The 20,141-nt window shown below is 38.9% G+C and overlaps 1 protein-coding gene across 5 annotated transcripts in view; it reads left to right on the plus strand.

The window, feature by feature from the left end:
• Positions 1 to 14,118, plus strand: part of ATE1 (arginyltransferase 1) — a 74,773-nt gene extending 60,655 nt beyond the window's left edge. For all 5 annotated transcript variants that reach the window (XM_027705595.1, XM_027705597.1, XM_027705593.1 and 2 more), the window contains exon 12: positions 10,978 to 14,118. In XM_027705595.1, the coding sequence (XP_027561396.1) occupies positions 10,978 to 11,156 (179 nt within the window). In that variant the 3' untranslated portion in view covers positions 11,157 to 14,118. The remainder of the gene's footprint in view (positions 1 to 10,977) is intronic.
• Positions 14,119 to 20,141: the final 6,023 nt, after the last annotated feature.

Raw genomic sequence — 20,141 nt, forward strand, 5'->3', positions numbered from 1 at the left:
TTTTTACCAGGTTTTTAAAATTTATAGGAATACAAGCTGAAAAAAACTCTTTTTCTTCAGAAATATATCTGTGTATTTCTGTCTATTCTGCTGCTCATAGTGAGCTAGAGTAGTGAAAGGCAAACAACATTCCCAGTATTTAGCAACAACTGAATCCTCTTATTAGCAGTTGCTGATAATGCATCTTAATGCTTCTTGCAAGAAACTGAAGGTTATTAGTTCTAGTAAATAAAACTTAAAATCCTTACCCAGAAATCTGCAGGCTTGTTATACAAAACTATGTTTATTTTAAATATATGGGTTTGTGCATAATGCTTTCAGTAGAAAAATAATCTGTCACAACTATTTCAATAGCTATCATTTCTAGTGTTGTGTTTTTCAAAACATTTAATTTTATTTACAGTTCAGATACTGCTATTAAATTATTTCAGACATGTTTTACATTTATTGTGTGCGTGAATGCAAGTATTTTGACTTTTTTTTTTCCTCCCCATCAAGTGCAGAGGCTGTTTAATTTTACAGTGTATTTAAAAATACAGTGTATTAGCATAATACTGGTCTTATTCCTCCTCCCTCTCTCAAGGGAGAAGCCACGATCACATATTTGTATCCTGAAAGTGAACTGTGGTTGCCATTTGGTCACGTCTGATGGTTCACATCCCTGGCAAAGTCCATGTAACGTTGCATCTTTGGATCCAGGCACAGGGATTAATGCAAAAACCAGTATATGTTAATGTTTATAAGGGTGGTGTGATGCAGATTAATGTTTACAAGGGTAAATGCACTGAGGTTCTTGAGATGATGAAAATGTGGTCACAAAACCATCCCAGATGGAAAACATTAAACCAATTGTTTAGAACTGTGCAATCATCTGATTTGGGAGAAATTGCTGGTTTTCTCTAGAACAACTGCTGTTTATAATATTTTTTGAGATAGTGTTGTGTACTTTGGAGAGTTGGGAAAGAGTTTAAATAAACTCTGATAGACCACGAACTAAATTCTCCTAAAGAACTAACTTTCCACTATTATCAGAGCGATGGGTAATAAATTTGAATGCTATAACCAAGAAAAAGACAGACATATCAATTCTTTCCAGCAGCACCTCTAGAACAGACACATCTTACAAGTTTGTATCTGTTTCTAATTAAGTTTATGAACACTTAGAGCCGTCAGAATGCATATTTCTAAATCCAGTGTGATCCTTGAGCGTCCCAAGATGTTTAAACAATGAAGATAATGCCAATAAGGTGTAGCCAGGCAGATTTTTCCCTCACTTTTTAGTATGTTTGTATTACAATGCAATGACTGGCGTGGGGTCTTAGCCTTATATGCAAAAATATGCTCAAAAATTGCAGTGCTTCTGTAACAAAAAGGCAATGTTAGTCACTTAATTTGTGGGTCCTTAGCAACTGGCAGGGCATGAATTGTGTGGGTTAGAAATTGCAAACTTTAATAAATATTTGGGATTTAAAAGTTTGTATTTATTGATATTCTGAATATATCTGCTTCTGACATGCATGTGGCAGAGTAAACCAGTGCCCCTCAAGCAGCACCACTGCTTCCACTGTGGTTCATGAAACCTTTGGCTTGGACTGCAAAATCCTCAAAAATATGTTTTAGTCTGAAATTACCATTGTAGAGATTGTGTAACAAGCAGAGGTATTTTGAAATTAAATTTTTTTGAGGACTTTGCTTGAAAAAGAAATATATCCAGGCATACTTTACATCTCATCATATTGAAGAGATGAATCTTAGATGGCTTTATGCTCAGCTAGACCAGAAATGAACTTATGAGTTGCTGAAGATTCAGGGGAATGTGGGGAAGGGCAAGGGCTGCCAAATCCTGTAGGAACCATTTTCCACACGGAGAAGGCGTTAGAAGCACAAGGGCAGAAATTAAAAATCAAATAATGTGGGACAAGCAGAGGGATCATGCAGATTTATTCCATGCTGGGGACAACCAGCATGTGGGATTAGTTTCAAAATGTGATAAAAGTTGAAAGCTGTAATTAGGCCCAGGCACAGAGCAGCTGTGGAAGGGACACCACAGGCATGTGCTGAGCCCTGGCTCAGCCACCTCTGCCAGGGTCAGACCTTCTGGAACAATCCATGGTGCCTCCAAACGTGTTCACTCTCTGCCCTGGTGACATCATCCCAGCTTTTCACGTGGAACATAATTGATTCCATGTTTTAATTAATTTAGCCAGTAAATTGATTGCTGTAAATCTGATTTATTTAGCTGATAAGCTACTGCCAATTGCTTCAGTTTTTCCTATTTCATGGAAATGTTTGCATTTGTAATTCTCAGCTTGACTCTCGTCTCTGGTTTTTTTCCTCCCCACATATCAGCCTTAACAAGGACTTTGCCCTTCTTTTTGAAAGATCCTCTTGCTGCTTTCTGCCATTTTCACTTCTATGCAGTTCAAGTATTTTAATAAGTAGTATTTAACTCTTTTTTTTCAGCTTTTCCTTCCCATTTTTTTGGAGCTGTAACTCCTTAAAGCATAACCCTCTAAATTTGTTTTTTTGTGCTGTCTTTTCATAGAATCACAGAATGGTTTGGGTTGGAAGGGAACTTAAAGCTCACCTAGTCCCAACCCTCTGGGCAGGGACACCTTCCACTATCCCAGGTTGCTCCAAGCCCTGTCCAACCTGACCTTGAACATTTCCAGGGATGGAGCAGCCACAGCTTCTCTGGGCAACCTGTGCCAGGGTCTCCCCACTCTCACAGGGAAGAATTTCCCTAACATCTAATCCACATCCAACTCTCCTTCCCTTTAAAGCCATTCCCCCTTGTCCTGTCATCCCCACCATCATCACCATCCCTAATCTTTTCTATTTAAGATGCATTAGTATTCTCAACCTTTAATTCACAGATTTTATAGCATGTTTAATGTGTCTCTCCTGCCATTAACTGAGCCACTTTGGATTATGTTCTTGATGACAAATAGCTTGCTAAAGTCTCTGTAAAAATACATGTGCAGTTTTCATTCCCTGCTACAAGTGACCTCGTTGCTTTCACGTGCTGGTTCCAAGTGCCTGTTGGATTAGAAAAGCCTGCAGAATCCATCAGAAATTAGTTTGGTCATGAATGAGCTGGTAAAACTTGGACTTAGCTAGTTCTGATCTGCAGAAGTACCTCGTGCAGGCTGCTGAGTCAGGACACCTGGTTTAGGGAGAACATGCCCTGGAATAGCATCTCCCAGTGCTCACGCATTGAAAACATTGTGCCTGCCGTGGTTCTGCCTCTGGCCCTTGTCTGCAGGGTGCATTTAAACTGAAGGCATAGCTGACACTTGATTAGATAACCAAAAAGGAGAGTTAAAACAGGAAAGACAGAACTAAAAAAAAAAAAAACCAACAAAGTGTGCTGGGTATGCAGTTAATATTCTTCATTGGCAGTTCACATTCTCATTTCTCGTATCTGAAGTCATCAAGAATAGTGTTAGAGATACAACTTCAAAGGAAGTGACTGGTTCATTTTGTCCTCTGGAAGAGCATCTAAAAGTGAAATAGTTATCTTTGTCAACTTGCCATCGACTGGATTATGCTCCTTTTCTTTTTTCTTTCTTAGTGTCATGACTTTGGATACTGTTTTCAGATGGGAAGCTGTTCAGTCTCATTTAACTAACATTTTCCCAGGTAGTACTAGGGGGATTTTTATACTGCATCCCTAAAAAGCAAGCCCTTGGAGAAATATCATATCAGTCCTTGATAGGACAAGAGGAAATGGCCTCAAGTTGTGCCAGGGGAGATTTAGGTTGGATATTGGGAGAAGTTTCTTCACTGAAAGGCTTGTCCAGCCCTGGCACAGCTGCCCAGGGCAGTGGCAGAGTCCCCATCCCTGAGGGATTTAAAAGCTCTGTAGATGTGGCACTTGGGGACAGGGGTTAGTGGTGGCCTTGGCAGTGCTGGGGGAATGGTTGGACTTGGTGGTCTTAGAGGGCTCTTCCAACCTAAACATTCTGTGATCTATGATTTAAATCTTGCCCTTCAGTAGCTATTTTTCAGGCACCTTTTTTCAGGATAATAAATCGAGATAAAGAATAATTGTATTATATGAGAGCTCCTCATAAATAAACTGGGAATTTTATATAAATATTGTTTTATGTGCAGTTCTTGGGTTGTGTTTTATGGACACATTCTTTCCAATGTGTCCAGATCAGCGGGACACAGTTGGATTTTAGTGCTGGGCAGCTCAGTCAAAGACTTGTTTGCAGGTAAGCCAGAAGTTTTTGCTTACAGCTGAAACCAAGAGCTGCTCTGAATTGCTGTATTCACAGGAAATGTTTTCCATTGGCCCCTATTCATGTTTACTACTGGAATAATAAGAGTCACAACACAATGAGTGATTGTTTCCTCGTGGCCCAGCGGGGTGAGGGCTCTCAGTGTGTTCTGGGGGGTGATTAGGCTGCTCCCTTCTCGGGATTGAATTGCAAATCATAAAGCAGTTGTATGATTTCGGGCACCAAGCCCAAAAGTTTTGTTTGGAAGATGTCTCTAGGATTTCCCCTTGTTGCAACTTCCCATCCTTACCCATTTTAAGGATCCCTATAAGTTATACATGTAAAACTGTAATTTCATGTTTTAAGGATCATCAATAATGTTCTGATAAGGTGCATTTTTCCACTTACAAACATTCACTTTTTTAACAGTGCTTTCAAAAGCTCCTTTTTTTTTTTTCTTGTTAGAGTAACTGCAAAGATTTGGCTGATTGAGAATATCCTGAGCGTTTTACTGTACTTCCTTTGTGACTTGTGCTTTCTGGTTTTAATTAAGAATTCTTTTCATTGAATTTTTTTGTGTGTCGTTGTTTATGCTTCATTTTAACTGTACTCTTACTTTGGTTTGAGTTAGTATTTTTATACCCCAAGGCATAGAGGTCTTTAATATTCCTTAATGTATGAGTCGAGTGTGGAAGAAGAAATATGAGAAAAAGCACATTTCAACCATTGTTTTATATAAATACGACTATTATTGGGTATTGCTTATTGTCTCTTTAGTTTTTGAGGATGACATCCTATACTTTGCTGGTGAACAAAAAGTAATGATGCTTTAAATTGAGTAAGAAATGAGCTTAAATTCAAAGGTCAGACGTATTTGGCTTCTGACTGCGGTGGAATAATTTTCTATTTTCATTAATTAATATCTCCTATGTTTCAGTTATAAAATTTGAAAAGTTAATATGATTCTTCCTTTTACAGTTTCTTTGTTTTAAAATCATTGATCATTAACTGTGACAAGGTCATGTAAACCAGATGTAGCTTTTCTTTAAAAAAAGTTGGACAAGGCTGTCGTGTTCCTCAAATAAATTAACATCATTGTAGCATAACCAGCAAGGGATGGTGCTTCTTTTGATCATTTTTACACCTAGTTTGAAAGCTTGGCTATCATGAAACTTTTAAACTTCCTGTAAATTGAATTTTAAACTTTTTTTTTTTTCATTTATACAATGTGAACATTCTGTTCATCTTTAAAAACCATGTAGGTCCTAAGTGCTTCAAAATTGACAATTAAAAACCAAGAACAACTTGAAACAAAACCAAAGACCCAGCACACCCATTTGGCTGTCAGTCTGAAAAGTACAGTTATCAACTGTTTATTTTTGTGCTTTTTGTTCTGTGGATTTTATGCTTAGAGGTAAAAATAATTTTTCTGAGATTCCATTTTTAAGTAAAATGAAAACTAATTTATAAAGTGAATTATTTACATGGGAGTTTCTTTCAAAGTCTACTTTCAAAGTGAATCACAGGTTTCAGTCAATGGCACAGTTTTAAATATTTGAATTTTTGAATTAGGGCTGGTTCTTTGCTTTTTCCTTTCCTTCTTTCCCTGTTTCATCCTGCTAAGGGGGGAAAATAATATCCAGGTTTTCTGTGTAGCATGGATGCTGAGGGACAAAGTGACCATGGCCAAATACTTTTGCTATTCCAGGAGCTGAAGGAACCTGAAACTTATGATCAGAAACAGCATCATTTCAGAGTTTAGCAGGAGTGCCACATTTCTTTTTTGAATTAGAAATACCAGACCTCAGTAAGGCTTCTTATTAATTCTGAATCCATTCTGTGCAGAAAATGTAAGAAATATGGTCCTGTGACTAATGTGGGGTGTTTTGGAATTTGGCAGTTGTCCTTTTTCCTATTTAAAAAATAAGAATGTCAATAAATTTGTCGCTTATTTATAATTATTTCTTCACTTGTTTTCCTGTAAATGGAAAAAAGGACTTTAAAAAAATGTTAGCTTGCTTGCATTTTTAAGTAATACCCCTGACAAATTAAAAAAATATCATATTTTTGAGGAGGATATCCAAGGGGAACGAGGGAATAGGCATCACACCTGGCTCTAGAGAGGGGCAGAGAACACTGTGGCTGCCTTTCCACATCACTGCTGATCAAAACCAGCTTGGCCCAACTCAGCCACCACCAAAGAGCTGGTTTAGCAATATTTTGCTGCCAAACCCTCTGACCCATCCCCATTTTTGCAGCGTGGTGTTGGCTCCCAGCCTGTGCCAAGCTGCGGCTCAGCTCTCCGAGTCTCCGTTGTCCAGCTTTGCCTTACCCAGCTCCCTGACCACGTGGAGCTGGCTTTCACCTCAGCTCATGCTAGGTAGTAATAATAAAGATTAATGCACTTTTGAACAATAAAAACCTTCGGAGATCAGCTTCTCAAAATAACGTTAGAAAAAACGCTGATCGATTCCTGGCTGCGAGGATTCCGAATGTGAAATTCTGAATTTCTCTATAAAAACCACTGCTAAACAGTGAATAAAAAAGGTAAAATCATTCCTCCTTATTTCACACTGGCATTTCAGCAGGAAAGCGTATCAGCATGTTTTGGTTTCAGGAGGGAGCTTGTAGTTTTAGGAGGAAGTTGATTTGGGTTGTGCAAAGAAATAAGAACTGGATTGTCCAGGAGCATGTCAGGCTTCCTGCTCCTCACATTCCTCCTCTTCCCTTGGGTGTAAAAGCATTTTTGGGGCTGATTGCAGGCTGGGGCTGCCTTTGAAGACCCACTGCTGGTACTTTCAGTGTGTTGCTCAGTGGTGCTGCCTGTGCTTTTGATGAAGGTGATGTGTGAGCTGGGTCAAGAACTCCAATCAATGTCTGCCCAGACAACCCACTGCATAAAAGGACTTTGGGTCACTGCTGCTTTTTACTCTGTTTTTTTACTGGTACTTAGCAACATATCTGCTATGCTTTGTTTTTTTAGAAAGGAAATCCATGTGTGAATTCCATGGAACAGTGGTATATGGGAACAAAAAATTCTAACACCTCTTTGAGGTCTTTATTGGGGCATGGTTGCAAGGTTGAATTATATGTGAAATCTCTCCTATATTCAAATTTCAGTAGATGACTGCAATATAAATAATTTGCTGCTTTAGGAGTATAGGGGATAAGAGAAAGAAGTGACAGGTAATTTATTCAACAAGAATTCACCTGTATTTTTAGCTCTGAGACTTACAGGATAATATTTCTGTAAAGACAGTTGGCAGCTGCAGTTGCTCAGTTTCCTAAAATTACAGACATTTTCAATCTACAGAATTGATTTCTCTGCATTTTGTGTATCTACCATCCAGGCTATTGATAGATATAACTGAATTAAAGGGATAAAGCCTTGTATGTTTTATATACCAAGTGGCAGCATCTCTTGTGTAGAGTACAATAAATCAACAGCTCAGAAGGTAAAAAATGAGAAAGAGGGAGAAGGAAAAAACAGACTTTTTAAAAAAACCTTTTTAGGGGTTAACAGTCCTACATTCAGTAATTACAGTAATGATTAAAGTTGCCTTAACATACTGTTACACTATCTGATGACAGTGTCTTCCCAGAAATTGAAGTCACTAATTGAAATTTCTTTTGTAAAGCTTGGAAATAATGCTTACTGATAGAGATGTTTTTTCTTCTTTTCAAAAAGAAATTTTATTTAATTAAGTGTTTGAATTGGGATTGCTCCTATATCCCAGCATCAGCCACACAGGGAAGGCCTGTTAGAATTCAGTTGGCATCTTCTTAAATATAAAGCAAATTTTATTATGTGCCACTCAACAGGAGCAGATATTTAATTTTTCTTATTGGGAGAGTAATTTCTTTATTGAACTGTGCCAGAGCTCAATCTGCTCTTATTTTCCATTCCATTATATTAAATTTATTCTGCTTATGTTTAAATTGTGTATAAAGGGAATGCTCTCCTGAATTCCTAAGGTGTTGCTCCCAGAGTGGCAGCAACTGAAAGGTGGCTGAATCTTGACTTACAGATTTGTTATGATGGTGACACAAGTTCCTATTTGCCTTCTCTAAAAGCTTAATTATGTAGCTGAGATTATTTTACTCATACTTTGCATCTCGGTAAAAGGTTTCTTTTTCAGATGGAGTTTAAATTCTATCTATTTAAGTACTTCTCCAGAAGGTTATTTTTATTATTAAATCTGTTATTTAGGGGGAGTCAATGGAAGAACAGGTAATCATTGTAGACATTTGGACTGTTATTTTGCTGCCTTTCAAGGATCTGGAATGAACTTTAATGTGTAGAACCAATACAAATACAGTCAGTCAAACATAAATTTGTAAGACCGAGCATGTCTTTCTTTAAACTTTTCCTGATGATAAACTCATCACCAAGTCTCTCTATATGTAGTTTATGCACAGAACTTAACTGTGTTAAGCTTAAAACGTGTGAAGTATATTACAGTGATTTTTTTTCAAGATATTGGTGTTTTCTGGATTGCTCTGGGAGAGCCTCCTCCTGCCTGAGGGTTGTGTTGTAAACCTGTCCAAGAAAGGGCTGATCTACAGCAGGGTTTGGCAAGCCCGACCTCTCCCCAGAGAGCACTTGGCTCTGGTGCTTAAATTTCCTAGAACCAAAACTTGCTTGGTCATTCCAGCAGCTCCATGTGGCTGTAGAGCTGGAGCCAGAGTGGTTGCAAGGAGGTGATGAGTAAAAGTGGAGTAAAGGGTGTAAATGCTGAGCAGCAAGAACAGAGTGCAGCTGAGCCAGGGAGGCTGCAGCAAAACCCAAGGTACAGTAGCTTTAGTTACTCAAAGAAATCAAATCTGGGGCCAGGAGCACTGCAAGCCAAAAGATGAACTCATCCAGAGCATCAGGCTTTGGGACTGTTTGAGATCAATGAGTATCAAGCAGGGAGCAGTGAACGGCTTTGAAAGTGCTTTTGGCATGAAGCTGTGAAAGGCTGGGCTTGGCCTAAATCCATCTCGGGACACAAACTTACAGTCAGCCTAGAGGTGCAGTAAATATAGACTTTCCAATTTAAGGAGTTAAAATAACTTTACACTTGTGTCACCTGCAGAAGCTAAACTTGCAAATTTTTCCTCGGTGAACTTTCAGGAAGGAGGGGGATGTAACAGAAGAGGCAGAAGGGCTGGTAGTAAAACCAACCTGTTGGGATATCAGGAAGGTGTTGGCCACACATCAAAAACCTGATGGATTTCAAAGCAGGAGAGAAAGCCATAAAGTGTTTTTGACTTGGTGTTTATCTAAAGCAATTGCCAAGAGTAATTAGTGCAGAGCACAATCTTAGCAAGTACTGCTCAAATTTTCTTCCTTCAAACCATGTTTTCCTGGTTAAATCTTAAGAAACACATTGTGCTTTCATGTTAGGAATCAAAACACAGATAAAAGTAATGAAGTCATTCTAAACTTGCTAAAGCAGCCTTCATTAAGTTTCACATACTAAATTTCGGGCAATCAGCAGAAAACAGTTTATAAGCCATTTCTGTGGAAAATGAGGGCAGGTTCTTCAGAATGTCTTGCACAGAAAAGCGTTTCATGACCTCCTTTGTCTTAAAGCATTAAGAAGCATAAATGGAAAGCATAAAGAAGGCCCAAAAAGGAGTCTTTGCACAGTTTGTGTCCCCAAATACTGACATCCTAGCAAGCATCTCTTCCCCATTGCTACTGTAGTTTAAATGGTTCTGTTCTCAAAGTCGTGTTTCAGATTCTGTGTTTTAAGTTGACTCTTCCATTGCTGACTTTTTAAACCTGATGCTCTGAGAAGTCCAAGATTTCTTTTACCAGTATTTTGTAATAATTTTATTAATTCATCCTGCAGTGGCCTCAGGTGTGTGGCATATTCTCTGACTTTCTGTAAAGAGTTTTCTAGCACTATAGAGTCAATTTTTGACACAGAGCTGCTATAATATTATTATTATTCAGCAGCAGGAGCATCAATTGCATTAATAAAAATAAGGAAGTTTTAACTTGTTCAGTGATGCTCTTATGTGTTAGACTCTGGACAAATTAAGTCACAAGGGGTCTGTATATGAGGTTGACAAGATTCCACTATGGTGTGTGTATCTTTGAAGAGTTATTCCTTTGAAGAGGAATTGTGTCACACCCACCCAGTTAGTGCTTGCACAGCTCTGTCAGTCCACAGAGCTTGGGATGGACTTGAAATAAGGGCATATAAGCTGAGTGTGTTAGAGAAACCCTGAAACCAGTATAAATGAGGGGGGAAAAAGATTGGGGCTGGAGGGACAGAGAGTTTGACCTGGGAAGGCAGTTTATTGCCTGATACTTACCTAAGGCAAACAGCCTGGAGGTTGCTGGTTTTAATCCACTTGTCCCAGTTTGCTGGTGGATTTGGCAAGGGCTGCAGTGATGGCAAGTCTCTTCTGGTCAGTTCTGTTGGCAGGTCTTTGCCAGGTAGAGTTTCACCTCTGGCAGTGGGCTCCAGCGAGCATTTAAATGAATGGGACTGTTTAAATACAGCAGTGGGGGCGTTTCAGAAATGCTGTATATCACCACTGGAATTGTGTGATTCATGGTTTATTTTTTCACACACCGCAAACGCAGGTTCTGTTTTCAGCCACCATTCAAGGGGAGTGCTCTGCAGCTCAGCTCTGCTTTTCATCTGCAGATTAGTTTCCTGACTTCCATGCAGTTTTCATTATGCATTCCGAAGTTAGTGGCATAAATTAAGATCACATAACTAATTTTGGTGCTCTCTGGCTCCCTTTGCAGTGGATGAAGGTCGCCTGAAGGAGCTGGGCAGGGTGAGGGTGCTTCACAAGAGGACCGTGATGCCTTACAGCGTCTACAAGAAGAGGAGGAAGGGGCCAAGCGACGAAGCCAACGTTCAGCAATATGCAAGTTTGGTTGGACAGACCTGTTCAGAAAGAATGTTGCTGTTCAGAAGTTGAGAAGTCATTAAATGGCGTTTCAATGGCTCTACATTTGATTGCACTGCCACTGGATGATGTGTACTATAGCTGTGTGTTGGTGTGCCCACTCAAATAGCAGTCTGAAATACAGGTATATATCCAGGCTTATGTGAGTACATGGTACTGTGTATAAAGGCCAACTCCAATAAATCTTACAATACAGCAAGGCTTTAGCAATATAAGTTTAGAAAAAACATGCTTGCAATATATTTTAATTAAGTAGTTCTAGCCTTTCTATGCATTATTAATTATTCTAAGTCTCTAAGCAAAATGAAAAACAGGTGTCTTTTTTTTTTTTTTTTGGTAGAGACAGAAGTTGACTAAATCTAGATTAACAGGAATTAAATTACCAGTGTTTTCAGGTAGCACCTTGGATATCTGTCGTTAAAAATTGCCGTGAAATTTATGCTCGCATTTGTACGCTCCTAAAAAACCTTGCAAGAGAGTTGAAACGTGCTGTTACTTTCTAATGTGGAATCTGGCATGGTTGAATTTTATTTCAGTAGTATGTTTAAAAAAAAAACAAACAAACAAACAGGAAGAAATTATTTTCACTGCACATTCTTCATTTGTTCCAAGCAGTAGGTTGGTGTCTGAGGTCCTAGTGAGTGTAGGAGTTCGTGGTAGGTTCTCAGTGGAAGGGGATGCAGTGCTTTGGAAAAACTTCCCCTTCAGAGAAGAAGCAGACCAGTTGCACTATAAATATACCAAAGATATGCAGCCAAGTGGCACAGTGTTTTTTGGTATAAGCCTTATCCTTTGTCTAAAGAGAGTGGGTATTTTAATGCACATCACTAATGTGAAATAGAGCTTGGGAGGTTTATCCTGTGGCTCTCAGTGCACATTTCAGAACTGTGCTAAACAACAACAAAAAAAAAAGACATGAGGTACCACTGCTGGGTTTTGTTGCAATTTTTTTTCTGCAGAGTTGTATGGGAAGTCTTAAATATCCTATTCCTGTGTTTTTACTGACTGTTTTGTTTAAGGTGCAGCAGCTCACGGGTTAACATCTTTAATAACATTTTAGTAAATACTTCTGTTGTAAACACAGGAAGTTGTGATCCTTTATGAAAGCACTTTATTATCTCATACAGAACGTTGTCTGTGTCCCTATCAAGTCATACAGGTTGTAGGAATTTGGGGAAATAACCCTGTTGTATAATTCAGTAATGTATTACAACCTGATAATGTTACCAATGCATTTGTGTTTCTTATCTTCTGGGATAACAGGAGCTGACATTTACCTTAAATCAACCTGAAGTTTCCTGTTAACCTTTGAACAAAGATTCTTATTGAAGGATATGTGGGTGGTTTTCCCCCCAGAAAGGAACCAAATTCAGTTTTACTCTCTGAGAGTTACATCTCCTATCATTCATGGCCTTGATTGAATTTTAAACACTTAGGCAATTTTATTAATCATTAATTTTTACATGGAAAAGACATCAGAATCTGGGGAATCGAGTGCATTGCAGATTTAACTTTTTCCCCCCATATCTGTTTGATCACTGTAATATTACTGATATAGAGCACAGCTTTGACAGTAACTTTAAAAAGGAATTTTATTTTTTATTAATTAGAGTGTATTGTATTAATCTACTGCCAGTCTGCAACAAAACTGGTCATTCCTCTCAGCATCATATCTGGTATGAGTTTATCTGTTGCCTGGTACTGAGAAGTTTCTGTACCATCCAGTTTGTCCATGTCTTATCTAAACCTATTACTCATGAAGATTATTATGAAGAATTCCTTTCTATGGAGAAAATCCTCTTGCCACTCAGTGACTTGTCAAATAGTGTAACATTTTCTGCCTACACTGTGTGTTGAAAAGTGGTGATGCCCATATGGCTTGCAAGGAAAATAAATGAGAAAACCTTTTTATATGATAAAAAATCAGTTCAGAGGCACTGAGGAATTCCCGTAGGGCTTGCAAAATCTTAAAAGATTATCCAAACCATTTAATGATGGCCTCACTGAGCTCCTGGAGAAGTTTCTGTTAAATTTCAAGGGAGCAGACCTAATGTCCCTGCTGAGAGTTCTTGGAGAGCTCCATCTTTTTGTGCCCGTGTTTGTTCCCGATATGCCTTGTATCACACTTTTATCTGATGCTCTCTTTCTCTTGGGGAGCTTTTAAGGACTGCAGTTAAAGAAAAGGGAGATAGATAAGTATAAAACTGAAAATTGAGCACGGCTTGAAGTTGTCCTTAGCGTGACCACTCCAGGTCAATGACCATTTTTCTGTGAATTCTGAAATGGTGCTTTCGCTTCGCGACTCCGCTGGAACTGCAGCGCCACGGCAAACTGAGCTTCTGACTCTCACACAACCCTAATATATATTTATATCTAAAAAAAGTAAACATTGAGATTAACTCCAACATTGAGTTCACCTGTAGCTTGCTGAGATCTGACTCACTTCAGTGTTATTTTAGAAGGAAACTGGTGCAGTGTTTTTAAGGACTGATACCTCCAACCCTGTTTTAGAAGGGGGAGGGAGGCTGAGGATGAAGTTCTGTAAATTTTGCCAGTGACTTCAGTGGAGCTGAAAATTCACCACTATTACAATTTTATTGAGGATGTTGTCATTGACAATTACTGAATTTAGAGATATTTAATTTAGCACAAACTATTTTATAGGAGGTTTTTTTGGTGTTGCTAGTTGGCAAGAGTTAATCCCCAACGTAAGGTTGCCTTGTTCTATGTTCTGTTGATAAATGAGCATTAAATGGTGGTAAGAAAATGCAGAGTTGTGACCAGTGTTAAAAAATACCATTTTTTGTTTTAATTGGAAATAAGTGGGGAGCTTACTCATTTCCAGCATCAACACATTTTGGTAAATGCAAAAGAACCCGCATGTTGAGTTTGGAATCGCTTTTCAGCAAGGCCTGTTTGACTTGCAAGTGTAGAAAATAAAGTTATTTCCAGTCTCTGTGAATTATTACAAGAAGCAGCAGCTCTGAGTGTGAGTTCTGTAATCACTTGTTGGGAATTCATTATCCTGGAGGTTGACCAAGTGTCCTGTGAACAGCAGAATCAAGGAGCCCTTCAAAGAGGGATTGGAAGGGATACCTTCAAAATCAATGTTCAAAATCACGTTCAAAACACATGTCCACATTTTGGAACTGAGTTTTATTTCTAGCTAGACAGATTAATGAAGAGATTATGCTTGAAATGTAATTTATACTTTTTGTCTGAGTAAAATAAAATAAAATGAAGCAGGTTTTCATAAATGGAGACTAGATAGGACTAGCTGTTTATTTGAGTTAGGCTGTACCATTTCTAGTTGGTTGAACAATAACCTGTCTCTGAATAAAGGAGGCAAACCAGCAACACAGAAATACAGATAACCAAACACTGAATGAGGCAGAATTCCAGGTAATTCTGCATTCCTGAAGGAAATTTTTTTCTCAAAGCCCATTGCTCAAAATATTGGTGAGACTTTTTCTGTTGCATTTCTCTTTTGGAGTCTACATCCATCAATCTTTTTGAAGTTCTGTGAATATCTTTACAGGTGATCATTCTGAAGCTCCAGCCTGATCAGCCATGTATTTCTAAATTCCATCTCATCCTGGTTGTCCCAAATAATCCTCCAGACATGTATTATATGCTCTTCTGATCAGCCCCTCCATCTCCACTGTCCCCCTCAAGCCTTTATGGCTCTTCTTGCTTGTTCTCTCCCAGCCCTGCTGCAGGAGGAGTCTGCTTTTGGAAGAAATCTTCCCCACTTTTCAGGAAAATCAGCCTTTCCTGGAGCATTGTAGCCACATCTTTTACCCAATATATTTATAAAACAGCACCTTCAGAGCCTCTTGCATATGATCTCACATACTGAGTATAAAAAAAAAAGCCAGATTGTGTTTCCACTTGCCAAATGATTTGGGTTTTATAAGTTAAGACAAAGTTTTGGAGAGTTTCCAAGCCCTGAGTGTGGCTGTCCTGAGGAGGCCAGGGCAGTGATCCGTGTTGGGATTCTGCATCATCTGAGGAAGGTGCCACAGAGAGAACGCCAAGGAAGGGCTGGTGATGACCCTGAGTGACAGAGGGAGGCACTGGAGGTGGCTGCTGGACAGAGGAGAATTAACAGGTAAATAGCCTTTAGTTATGAGACAGAGATTAGTCTCCCTGGGTAAATAAAAGTACACTGTGGAAGACAAATATCATAAATAACAGCATTTATACACGGTGTTACCCATCTGTGTTAACCACAGCTGTTAACCCACTGAGTGTACCAGCTAGGAGGGGTATGAAAAGCTTATTTTAGATGAGGTTTTGGTGAAAAGCACAGTGACTAAGTCTCTGAGTACACAAGCACTTACTAAACAGAACTGTTGGGAACAGAACTGTTTAAGTGCAAAGATAATGGGTGGTGTTAAAATATGTTGTATGAGCCAAAGGCCATTTACAGGAGCTGATGCACAACAGTAACTCACACTAAATTTAGTGTCCAGGTGTTGGTTGTGGTTAGTGGATTCCTAAGTTAACAGTATTCTATAAATTAATCTACTATGTGCATTTATAGCACATTTAAAGCTCATCTTCTGAGAGCTTTGTAGAGCTTTGTTTTCTAACTGTTAAATAGGAATGTAAATGGATTAAATTAACATACAAACCAAAGTACTGCATATATTAATGCTATCTATATTAATACAAAACTCTCTGAACTCTGAAAACAGTGGCTCTTACTGATCATCTCAGACAAGCAGCAGCTCAGAAGCTTTCTGGCTCTGTTCTTCATGGTTATGTTTTACTGTTTTGATGTTTATTCATTTCCTTATTATAACTATTCCCATCAGATTTTCGTGCTTCCCATCAGTTATTTCCACTTCAGTTTTGACACATAATACATGTGTCTGCCAAAAGTCCTGCTGAGAGATTGCTATCAGGACAAAAGAAAGTGTTGGAAAGTCTGTTAAGTAGTGAGAAGAGAGCAGAGTCCACAGGGACAGTCAGTCTGCAACCTTTGTGCTGCAGAAAAAGCAGGATTTATTTATAATTTAGTCTGCTGCAGGCTTTAAAATAAATGTGTCAGATTTCCTTCATTTCCCTTTGTCTGTGACATCTGATTGTCATTGTCCAGGAGGAATCAATGGGGCATTGTAGAATATAAAAATAAATTAAGGGCAACGTACTGCACTGGTGGCAAAAAGCTCGAGTTAAGGAATGAAATCACATGAATTCTGTTGAAATTCTCACTTGTTGTCCACAGAGGAGCAGAAAAGCATGGGCTGGGTGGGAATTTCAAAAGCTGTTTGCTGTTTCTCCCTTGTCTCCTCCAGGCTGGAGCTGAGCAAGAACACACCCAGCATCCCTCAGAGGGAAGAGCCTGTTTGCATTCATCTCTGATGAAGCTCCATGGGCTGATTTCGTGCAGGAAATATTGAAATATTGAAAGTTTTTGTAACTCAGTATCTTCATCCTTTTGTTTGGGCCTGAATATGAAGAGCCATCACTGAGGTTCCTCTTTGCAACAGCACCAGACCTTTGTGGAGGTTGTTGCCAGGTCACCCTGCTGCCTCTTTTCTAAACTCACCAATCCCAACTACCTTTCCTTAAAGTCATGTTTTTAAGATATTTTATTGAGCTTTCTTAAGTATTGTCCCAGTGATCCACTTTTTTAGTGTGGTGCCCTAGTGCCAGCTGCTCCAGTAATCCAAATAATAATAATTTCAGTGTTTTTCATCAGCAAATAAATGTTGCTTTTTCATCACAGTAATTGTCACTATCCTAACTGATTTTTCTGTTTAACACAGAACCCTATTTGCTGTTTATCTTCCACAATTCAGTAAAATATGGTGAAGAACCAACCCTTACTATACCAGCAAACCTAATTTTTCTCTCCTGAACTGCTCTGAACCTGCAGCCACCAGATGGCATTTCCAGCCTGTGCAGGTCACTGTAGCACTAATGTTACTTCTTGTCTGAGTATCCAGATTTTCTGGGTCTCTTTTATTAACATCTCATTCTGAGTTTAATTTTTTACTCTGCTCTTAATTGTGGTATATTAGAAAAATAAATATTATCGGGGTGGGGGGGTTGACAAAGCTCTGTGCTGTGTCAGTTGAGTGAAGCACAAATTTGTTAAAAATCAGCTAAAGTCCTTTCTTTTCAAAGCCAACTGACTTCTAAGTCAAACACAGAATTTTATTTAGAAAAACCAATGCTCAGTTCACATCTGTCCCCCAGAAAATAAGTCTCTTGGTTGCCAAGAGATGTCTTGGTGAGTTTTGTAGTGCATTGATAGTGAAAACTAAAAAAAGTCAAGTGTGCATCATTTTTCTGCTTTCTCCTTATCCCTCTTTCATTCTTAAACCTGATTTTTCTATCAGGATTTCTTTCTCACCTATGCAGGGCATAAAATGATGTTTCTTGAAATAAGGTTTCTAATAACTAAGAGGTCAAGAGGCTGCAGCACTTTATTGCCAAGGGCATTGCAGCCCATTTGCTTTATGAATATATTAGTTTCTTTTGCTCAAGATGAAAGCAGAAACAGATCAGTTGAAAAAAAAACAAGGTTCCCAATTTCAAATTATTTATTATTTTTCATACAAATTCATTATTGCAGTGTCCAGAAACTTGAAGAGGGTTTGCTGCAACAGCTGCTGAGATTATTCTCAGCCCTGAAATTCTTGTAGTACATAAAATCCCAGATGTCTTGTACTCCATACTAAGCTGGCTGTAGTAAAGGGAGGAATAACTCCTTTCCCTGGGAAGGGACACCTGCCATTAGACCAGGTTGCTTAAAGCCCCATCCAGCCTGGCCTTGGATGCAGCTCCCTGTGTCCTTACTGTCACACCTCACTTCAAATCAATACCTGCTTCAGGTGATCCTCTCAAACCTCCTGTATTCAGGCATGGAGGTATTCTAGGAACCCAGTGGTGTATAATGAAATTGGAGCTTCTGTGTCTTCTTTTGGTCAGCTTTTAATATATTAAACCTGTACTTTTCGTTTATTGCTTTGCATTGTAAAATAAAAAATAGTTACCGTTTACACGATGGGGAAAAAGCAGAACAATTAAACAGAAAAACGAGACTTGCTAAAATTAAAAATGGACATTCCCGAAAAGAGAGGACTCTCCTAACAAAAAGCCCACTCAATCCAAAAAAGAGAAGTTGTCAAAATATACCTCCCATTTGCAGAGAGGAATGCACTGAAGATTTTGATGCTTTTTAACAGCTGCTTTTCCATTCATGTTTCCTTTGTGTTTCTTTGTTGTTTGTTGTCGTGTCCTCAGTTTTTCTTTTGCACATATGAGCATCTTTCAGTTCTTTTAGTCCTTAGAAACTGAGACATTTATCTGTAGCAGCAGTTCCAAAGCATGTTTAGCGTGTTGTTCATCATTCCCTTGCAGAGTGACCTGGGAGAGAAGGAACACATTGACATTTACAGTGGATAATCTATTGATCCGTGGGGGGGAAACAAAGGCAATCAGCGGGAGGGCTGTAATTGTTTCATTAAGTCCTGTGAGCAGCTCACTGTACATCGATCCAAAATGCCTCGGGGCTACGGCCTCACAATGTCACGACTCCCCCCGTGGGCACCTTGTTTTTCAATTTGCTGGTGCTTGGAAGTGCTTTGACAGTCTCACAACATCCCCTCACTGAACTGCTCTCGCTGAGTGTGGCCAGGGAGGTGACTAAAATCCAGGCAGCCGAGTGGGAATGGTTTCCTCCCCTTCTGAATTTATCGAGAAGTGACTCCACTTTTCTCAAAAGTAAGGTCAGGGAAATCAAACACACCCATGTCTGGCCTTCGCTGAGCCTGAGTGCTCTTCTGAATGGGCTCCACTGAGAATATTAATTTTTTTCTTAGTCTGCATCAAGCAGAAATTATATGATAGCTTTAAAAGCCAGCAGTCTGTCCTCATTAGAAGTCCTGCAATCACTAGTGATGTGTAGTCTCATGGCTGGGCTTCACAAATGAAGATTTGGGAATGATGTGTAGTAATACTTGGATATTTAATAAAAAGTTAAATTCTGCCATTAATAGTTGGATATTTAGTAAAAAGTTGACTCTGACATAGGAAGAAAGTGGTTTCCCAGTTCCTCTTCCAGCCAGCATCTGGGATTCTTTTCAAATCTCTCTGTATCATTATTCATTGGTGTATTTTAAAGTAAGTAAAATCAGGTTTACAATCTCATAGACCTTCAGGTGGTACTATAAATACAACTAATAATTGTCTGTTCATCTTATTTTTACTGGAAGTAAATGTCCTCTGGATCAAAACATAACTTTGTACCATGGCCAAGCTGTAAACACTTGTCCCTCAAAGAAGGTGGAACTTGGGGTATAATGTGAATTTATAAGCTCAGGTGAACTGTATCACCTCTGACATCAGGAGCTCAGTAGAATAACCATATATCATGTGATTTTACCTCTTTTCTGGAAGTTTTCACCCATGACTTTGTCTCTTTTTCCTCCTGCACACCTGCACTGGTCCCTTTGGCGTGTCTGGTCCCTAAAGATCTCACGCTTGACATCCTTCCCAACAATTCTACCCATAGAAATGTGTGTGGAAAGATGGTATCTGGCCATTAGATGCATTATCTGAGATTTCACAGTGTTCTTGCTGAGTTGATCCTCCTATTTTTCAAGGGCTGTAATAGTAAGAAAGGCCATAAATTACCTGCAGTCTTGTTTTTGTTGTTAACTTGAACTAAGAAAAATGGAAGACTTTTTATGTGCCAACTATTTGCTTAGTTGCCTGAAGTTTTATGTGAGGGTCCCCTGTTTTGGGTGACGAGGTTTTTCACAGGAAGAGTGGTTGTGTTTGAAACAGAAAATGGAAAAATGGCCAGAGCAGTTACAGTTCTTCTCACGATGATGGTAAAAAACCTTTACCAAATTTGTAATGATTCTGATGTTTATAGCTTGGAATATTTTACACACATGTTCCAACTTTGCATCCACAACATTTGTTAAACCAACAAGTCTGTAGCAGACACGATAGCTACCATCAGGAAACTTGTTT

The sequence above is a fragment of the Neopelma chrysocephalum genome, unplaced genomic scaffold (genome assembly GCF_003984885.1).
Source record: "Neopelma chrysocephalum unplaced genomic scaffold, ASM398488v2 Primary Assembly neopelma1_347, whole genome shotgun sequence".
In the NCBI taxonomy this organism is placed as follows: Eukaryota; Metazoa; Chordata; class Aves; order Passeriformes; family Pipridae; genus Neopelma; species Neopelma chrysocephalum.